This window comes from Chlorocebus sabaeus, chromosome 11 (assembly GCF_047675955.1).
Source record: "Chlorocebus sabaeus isolate Y175 chromosome 11, mChlSab1.0.hap1, whole genome shotgun sequence".
NCBI classification, from domain to species: domain Eukaryota; kingdom Metazoa; phylum Chordata; class Mammalia; order Primates; family Cercopithecidae; genus Chlorocebus; species Chlorocebus sabaeus.
In genome coordinates this window covers 60,769,364-60,778,050 of record NC_132914.1, presented here as the reverse complement: position 1 = coordinate 60,778,050, position 8,687 = coordinate 60,769,364, and the positions used below count along the sequence as shown (strand labels likewise).

Here is an 8,687-nt window from a genome sequence, read left to right as displayed (position 1 = left end):
AGGTGCCAAGAGAGGGAGGGAAAGCAGAGCCCTAGGAAATAGGGAACGGGAAGCAAGGTGATCTTGCCCAGGGAGGCAGGGAGATTACAAATACAGAGCCACACATGAGCTGAGGCTCCAAGCTACCCAAACATGCTCTGTTGTCCTGCTGGACTTCACTTACAAAACATGAACTTAAGAGGTAAAATTAAGAATTTTAAGATGGCAACTGCAGACGATTAAACTTCAAGAGGGATGGGAAGAATTCTGAACTCGAGGCCCTGTGTCCCTAGGTTCCCACAGTTCCCATACCAATGAAGCCAGCCCTTTCTCATGTCAGGGAACTTCACAGCAGGAAGCCTTTTGGGGCCCTTCACAGTACTTAGAGATGCCTGCCATGAGAGCGTCAGCATTTGGACAGGCGCTTCAGAAATGTAACCAATAGCAAATCAGTAGTAAGCAGGAAAACTGTTTACCAATCGGGGAGAAGACTGAAACCCTGTCCAGACGAGTAAGAGATGTTTCCTCTTTTTGCGCTCTCTTCTCCCTGCCCCAAGAACTGGAAGAGCTAGCCCTCAAAAAGGGAGGAGGGATAAGTGTGTAATGAGACAACCGCCTCACCACCAGTTAAAGCCAGTGACAGGTTTGGTCTTTGTTAGTGGAAGGGGAGGAGAGCTGAGTGAAGCTGAGATTGAAATTTTAAACTGCAGAGGATTAAAATTACTTTATAAAAAATCACTGCAAGTTACAAAATCTGGCTAACTTGTAATGAAAGGAATTGCTTCCCAATGGAAAATAGGTTAAACATCGCCCAGTTAGAAAGCAGTTATTGGGGAGCAAAAGGCATTTCGTGGTTGTGCCCTAAGGAGTGAGATGTTTCAATAAATTGGCAACATGTACTTGTCACAGTGGCCCAGCTGGACTCACACAGCATGCACACTTCTGCACAGGTGAGGCATGTGCAGCCTCAGGCCCTTCTAAACCCAATGAGTGAAGAAGAGAGAAGGTGACCTTTGTTGCTGCCAACACTCGTGTGGCCCACAGAAGGGGCAAACAGCACGTAGCGGCAAAAGGACTAGGACATTAAAAGCACCTAGGTAATTCAGAACAAGGGCAACTGTCATCAACCTAAGTTGCATTCTCCTGATGGTGTCTGAGCCCAAAATGGGAAGCTTAGAGTAAATCTAAGTCAACTACTGAGCATCTACCAATGGGGAGGCCAAGAAAAATGAAACATACTCCATTCCCTCCAAGTTAAAGACCCAATAAATGCATAAGGTATCACCCAGCTCCTATTACCAGCTAAAAGTACAACTAAAAATCGGGAAAGAAAGAAATTAGCAAACAGTGCAGTAATCAGTGGAGGATCCATAGAAAAGAGGACTTCAGCACATAGGCTTTGTTTAGACAGAAGAAAAAAATGGTGGTCCAGGCAACCAGGACAGCATGGGCAAGAACACATGAGTATCGAGTGTGAAATACAGCCTCAATGACACAGAAGGTAAAAGCAGGAAGGCAGGTAGAGTATACGTCTGGATAGATGGGGGAGTGATTACAAAGCCTGTAAAGGAGAGAAACACCGTATGCACTGTCCAAATGCTTTACATAAACTATCTCATTTAATTCTTATGAAAATTCTGAGAAGTAGTTTTGGAGTCACCAAGACCACTCTCGGATTTAATCACACATTTCCCACTTTCATAGCTTAAACTATTTGGTGTAGCCCAAGGGCTTAGATAAAAACTCTTAAGAGGCAGGATATTCTAGAAGCTTAGGGGTTATCTCCCAGGAGTAGGGTAAGGACTAAACCTTTCTTTGGAGTGTGCAGGGTTTAGACTGTGCAGACCTGCTGGATTAACCCTTTACCACACAAGTAGACATTATGTGATAGCTGAGTAAACAGACTGCAAGGTCAGGTTATTTTTCAACATCTTAGTTGGTATACCCAAGGTTTGAATTTGCGTTTGTTTGAATCCAAAATCTGCACTTTCCACAATAACACACGACCACCACTAGAGAGGGTCCTGAAAACCAAACTGGTGATTAAACATGATTCTGAAAAAATTAGGTCAAATATCTAAAGCAAGGAAATGGCATATGGAAATTAGTGTTCTGGAATCTCAGAATTACCTTTCAATATCAAGGGGGAAAAATGATTTGTAGAAGGGAAGAGAAGAGACAGATACCAGCCCAGAGATATTTGCAGTAATCCAAGTACAATATAATAAGCTAATAGTATAAGAATATAGAGCAAGATATCTGAGATATTTACAAAAAAAATTACAGGACTTTGTCAAAGACTGGATATTGGGAAGAAAAAGAAGGGAGAGTAGATTATACCAGAATGTCTCATAATATTTACTATTTTTTCTTTTTTTGAGACAGAATCTCACCTTGTCACCCAGGCTGGAGCGCAGAGGTGCTATCTTGGCTCACTGCAACCTCCGCCTCCCAGGTTCAAACAACTCTCCTGCCTCAGCCTCCCGAGTAACTGGGACAACAGGTGCATACCACCATGCCCAGCTAATTTTTGTACTTTTAGTAGAGATGGGGTTTCACCATGCTGGCCAGGTTGGTCTCGAACTCCTGACCTCCTGATCCTCCCTCCTCGGCCTCCCAAAGTGCTGGGATTACAGGCATGAGCCACTGTGCCCAGTGATATTTACTACTCTTAATTGTTTGTTTTACATCTGAGAGCTTTAATCTTCATGATGATGTTGGGAGATTGGAATTATTGTTCCGTCTTCAAAGGTAAGGAAACTGAGACTTGAAGAAGTTAAGCAACTTGCAGGGGTCTTAAAGCTAGTAATCCAACACAGTTCTCCCCATCAGAAAGGCTATATACATCTCTAATTATTGTATGCCCTTCCTTGGCAGGTTGGAAAAATGTTAATGCCTTTGTCAAAGAAGAGGGAGAAATTAAGAAAAAAAAAAAAAGTCAATTGGTTTCGCTTGGAACATGCTAAATTTGAGATTAACAAAGTAGCAGCTACTTGGAGATACTTGGCATGAACTAATTGACCTGACATTTTTATTAAATCTAAGGGTTTATAGGTTGGTGCAAAAGCAATTGTGGTTTGGTCATTCCTTTTTTGGCAAAAACCACAATTACTTTTGCACCAACCTAATATGAATAAAAGAGATAGGTTATATTTCACATTTTAAAATGTGAAACATTTGAGAGATTTTGTTAAATTTTATATCTCAATAGACTCTTACTGCTAAATCTAGATTTCTGATAATATTCATCCAAGTAGTTATATCATATAGCAGTCTCATTATCCATAAAACTAGAAGAGGAACAAATACATTTTGACATGGCACCTGAAAAAAAATGAGAATTACATAGTCATAAAAAACATTATTTCTTAGAAACTTTTATATCTGCATTTTTCAACAGCGTGCTCAGCCGTTTAAGTATGAAATAGTCTTTGGAAATTTAAATCTATTTATTCTGATTAGCTTTTCTGACAGATGCAACTTTTGTTTTTGCATTGAAGTGTGTTTGTTTTGGGATGTTGTGGTTACTGTTAGTTGCAATTTTTAATAGATGTAAGGTCATGCTCTTCCTCTGGAATATCCTGGTTACTAATTCCCTCTTTGATTTAGTGAGAAAAAAATAAATATTGTTTAAATCATTTAAACACATACACTAATAATTAAATACATATTAATACAGATAATTCATATAAAAATTTGACAAAAAGTACTGTCTCTCTTTAATTTAAAGAAACAGCCTATTTAATTTCATGCATATAATTTAACTGTCTTCAGGATTCCAAGTAATTTCAGTGGTTTCCAAAAACATTTTCTCTGGTTCATGGCAATGAGAAAATAAGAAAGACAATGCAAAATTTTTATTCTGAGAGTTTTAAATTCTTAATGCTTTTTTGGTTTGTTTTAAAATGCCGTTAATTTTATAAATCACTTTTTAAAATTCATTTAACAAGTACTTATTATTTGTTGCTTGATTATGTGCTGATATTTTCTAAGCTCCAGTGATACAAGGATAATGAAAAACAAGTCTGTCATAAAGAAGCTAGCACTCAAATGATAGTGACAGAAAAATCATAGTTGTCACTATCATTAACACTCTCACTCTCACCCTCTTCTCTCTTCCAAACCCATTTTAGGATAAGGACAGTCTTACCAATCTGTGTTTCTTTAGCACCTAGTGAAAAACTGGTCCCAAAATGCTTATTACTGCAGACTGTACTACCTAATCCTCCTAGCCAGAGAACAAACTGGCAAAAGTTTAAAAGTTCTGCAGAAGCAAGGTCTCTCTAGTGAGATTTTCTCTCAAGAGGTGAAGACACAAAGGTTAAATAGAGAACCTGAGCAGGTGCTACTGAGCTGGGTAGGTACACCTGTAGGTATGGTGCCAGGCAGGAGTAGAAAAAAGGGCAGAAAATGTGGGGATTCCTCATGCACAGTTCAGAAGATGGTGGTAGATATGATCATTGCTACCCTTCTCCCAAAATAGGCAGTCTCAAGACTCAATTCTTGGCAAATGCAGCCACATTTCCATCCACGTTTCCAGATTTTTTCCTCATGCATCTCTGCTGATTTTAGAACAGAGAGGCTCCAAGAAGATGCTGGCCTACAGATAGGCAAAATGGCACTTATAGCCCAGACAAAAATGGTATCATAGATAGAACACTGGGCTGACTCAGAATACCTGAGTCAGTCCAGAGAGGTGAGCATGAGTTTAATGATGAGTTCTTGGATACAACACTGTAAGTACAATCCATGAAAGACAAAATTGATAAGTTGTACTTTATTAAAACTGAAAATGTCTGCTGTGTGAGACACTTAAGATGGAAACACAAGCCACAGACTGAGAGAAAATATTTGCAAATTACCTATCTGAGAAAGGTTTGGATATATTTGTATCCAAACTATATAAAGAACCCTTAAAACTCAACAGTTAAAGGGAGGGGGAGCAAAACACTTGAACAGACACCTCACCAAAAAAGACATACAAATGGCAAATATGCATATAAAAAGATGGTCAACATCATTCGTCAAGATAGCCACTTGTCATTTGTCTTGAGATTTAGAGAATTTCAAATTAACGATGATATATGGCTACACCTATTTAAATGACTACAATAGCTACTTGGGAGGCTGAGGTGGCAGGATCACTTAAGTCCAGGAATTGGATGTTGCAGTGAGCTACGATAATGCCGCTGCACTCCAGCCTGGGTGACAGAGCAAGATCCTGTCTCTAAACGTAAATAATAAAATAAAACTGATAATAAATGCCAGCAAAAAATGCATAGCAACAGGGACTCATTTATTGCTATCAGGACTACAAAATGGTACAACAACTTTGTGCTTTTATTTATTTTTAGAAGTCCAGAGAGTGTATGTACAGGTTTTTTACTTGGATATGTTGTGTAATGATGAGATTTGGGCATCTAGTATGCCCATCATCTGAATAATAAACATTGTATCCAGTAGGTAATTTTTTAACCCTCATTTCTCTCTCAATTTCCCCCTTTTAAAGTCTCCAGAGTCTAGTTTCTCCGTCTTTATGTGCACGTGTAGCCTTTCTTTAGCTCTTACTTGTGAGAACATGCAGCATTTGATTTTGTTTTTGAGTTATTTCACTTAAGATAATGGCCTCAAGTTCCAACATGTTGCTGCAAAAGATGTCATTTCATTTTCTATGGCTGCATAGTTTTCCATGGTGTATATATACCACATTTTCTTTATACAATCCACCATTGATGAGCACTTAGGTTGATTCCAAGACTTTACTATTGTGAATAGTGCTGTGATAAATGTACAAGTGCAGGTGTCTTTTTGATAGAAAAATTTACTTTTCTTTGAATAGATAACCACCAATGGAATTGCAGGGTAGAATGGTAGTTCTGTTTTTAGTTCTTTGAGAGATCTCCGTACTGTTTTTCATAGGGGTTGTACTAATTTGCATTCTCACCAAGAGTATCACTGTTCCCTTTTCTCCACATCTTCACCAACATCTGTTTTGTTTGTTTTTTTTTTGTCTGAAAAAAAAATTACTTTATTTCTTCCTTGATGATTTAAGACTATCTTCAAACCAGTACAAATATTTCATACATAATACCTGGCCATTTTCTAACCAACTGAGTAATCTGTTGCACAATAAGCTACCTTACATCCTTCAGCAAGGAATACATTAAATTTGAATAGGAAAGACATTACATAATGAATTAGGACACAACTAAAATTTGCTTTAAGTATTTCTTTGGGGGAGAGGACACCACACTTCTACTCAATGAAGAGAAACATTTTTCAGCCCAGAGGTCTTTTATTTATTTATTTATTTTTAACACCTATTATGCCATGAATTCATAGGGAATAGGTTCCAGCAGCTCAGGCTCCTTCCCATTGGTTCTCACAAAGTGTGCTTCTCTGGGTGGAGCAGGCTGGCGCTTCAGTTGAACCCAGGTACCTTTCTCTTTGGCTTCTTTCTTTTTCTGATCATTTTCCTTCACGCGTTTCAGGAAGCTATCTCGACTCTTAGAGTGCTTAATGTGCTCAATACGCACATTAATTCTCTTGGCAAGAATCTTGCCCTTAACTTGTTTGTTTACAACAATGCCAACGGCATGCTGGGTAACATTGTAGACTCTCCCAGTTTTGCCATGGTAACACTTGTGGGGCATTCCTTTTTGAACAGTACCCATTCGTTTGATGTCTAGGATATCACCTTTCTTATAGATTCGCATATACGTGGCCAAAGGAACAACTCCATGTTTTCTAACAGGCCTAGAGAACATATATCGGGTGCCTCTCCTCTTTCCCTTTGTGTTCGTCATTTTGGCGAATTACTGGAAGATGGCGGTTCCGGCCGAAAGGAACATCTGTTGTTTTTTGACTTTTTAATGATAGCCCTTTTGAGTGGTGTGAGATGATATAGTAGTTTTGATTTGCATTTCTCTGACAATTAGTGATATTTTCATATAGCATTTCATAGAGCGTTTTTTCATGTTTATTGGTCACTTGTATGTCTTCTTTTGAGAAATATCTATTCATGTCCTTTGCCCACGTTTTAATTTTTTTTTTTCTTTTTGACTTGAGTTTCTTTTCTTTTCTTTTTTTTTTTGAGACGGAGTCTCGCTCTGTCGCCCAAGCTGGAGTGCAGTGGCCGGATCTCAGCTCACTGCAAGCTCCGCCTCCCAGGTTCACGTCATTCTCCTGCCTCAGCCTCTGGAGTAGCTGGGACTACAGGCGCCCGCCACCTCACCCGGCTAGTTTTTTGTATTCTTTAGTAGAGATAGGGTTTCACCGTGTTAGCCAGGATGGTCTGGATCTCCTGACCTCGTGATCCACGTGTCTCGGCCTCCCAAAGTGCTGGGATTACAGGCGTGAGCCACCACGCCCGGCCTTGACTTGAGTTTCTTATAGATTCTCGATATTAGTCCTTTGTCAGATTCATAGTTTGCCAATATTTCTCTCATTCTGCAGGTTATTTACACAGTTGATTGTTTCTTTTGCTGTGCAGAAGCTCTTTAGTTTAGGTCCCATTTGTCTAGTTTTGGTTTGTTGCATTTGCTTTTGAGGTCTTAATCATAAATCATTTCCCTAGGCCAATGTTCAGAAGAGTTTATCCTAGGTTTCTTTCTAAAATTTTTATAGCTTGAGGTCTTATATTTAAGTCTTTAATCCATCTCAAGTTAATTTTTGTATATGGCAAAACATAGGGGTTGTGGTGTTATGATATATATTGGTTTTTAGCCATGGTTCCTGACTCATAGCTCCCATAGGCCGTATTACAGTCTTTTGTTATAACGCTGGGTGCGTTAGACTGAAACACCTTGGGGCAGGCCTCTGACCTTCTCCTGCCCTCCTTTCACTTGCCCCAAGGCAGGACTTTACTCTTCCCCCACCTCTCTGATTGTGGGTCTTAAGACCCTCCCCAGAGAGGATCCTGGCCTATACTCCAAGGGGAAGACATGCAGATGTCATAAAGCTTCCATAAAAACCTAAGAGTACCGGATTCAGAGAGCTTCCAGGTAGCTGAACACATAGAGGGTTCTGGAGGGTGGAGCCCAGGGACAGCATGGAAGCTCCATTCTCCTTCCATAGCTAGACCTACACATCCACATCTCTTCATATGTATCTCTTGCAATAGCCTTTATAACAAATCAACAAATGTTAAGTGTTTCCTTGAGTTCTGTGAGCCACTCCAGCAAATTAACCAATCCCAAGGAGGGGTTCATAGAAACCCCAGCTTGAAGCCAGTCAGTCAGAAGTTCCAGAGGCCCAGACCTGTGACTTGTGTCTGGAGGTTGGGGAGACATTCTTGGGGACTGACCCCTCAACCTTTGGGATCTGACACTATCTCCAGGTAGATAGTGTTGGAATCAAATTAGAGGACAACTAGCTGGTGTCCACTGCTTGGGTGTGTGTGAAAACCCCCACACATTTGGTCACAGAAATCTTCTGTGTTGATTGTTGTGGCATGAGAGCAGAGAAAAAAAACATGATTTGAGAGAATTTTACCCTATATAGGGGTCCAGTTTCATTATTTTGCATGTGGCTACCCAATTTTTCCAGAACCATTTATTGAATAGGTTGTCCTTTCTCCATTATTTATTTTTTTCAACTTTGTTGAAGATCAGTTGGTTGCAGGCACATGACTTTGTTTCTGGGTTCTCTATTCTATTCCATTGAACTGTGTGTCTCTTTTTGTACCAGTGCCATGCTGTTTTGGTTAC

At 39.7% G+C, this 8,687-nt stretch overlaps 1 protein-coding gene across 1 annotated transcript; it reads right to left on the bottom strand.

Moving 5' to 3' along the window:
- Positions 1-5,969: 5,969 nt before the first annotated feature.
- LOC119620683 (large ribosomal subunit protein eL21-like) lies at positions 5,970-6,840 on the bottom strand. The gene has a single exon (XM_037988408.2). The coding sequence runs from the start codon at positions 6,783-6,785 to the stop codon at positions 6,303-6,305; it is 483 nt and encodes a 160-aa protein (XP_037844336.2). The 5' UTR covers positions 6,786-6,840; the 3' UTR covers positions 5,970-6,302.
- Between the last annotated feature and the right edge of the window lie 1,847 nt (positions 6,841-8,687).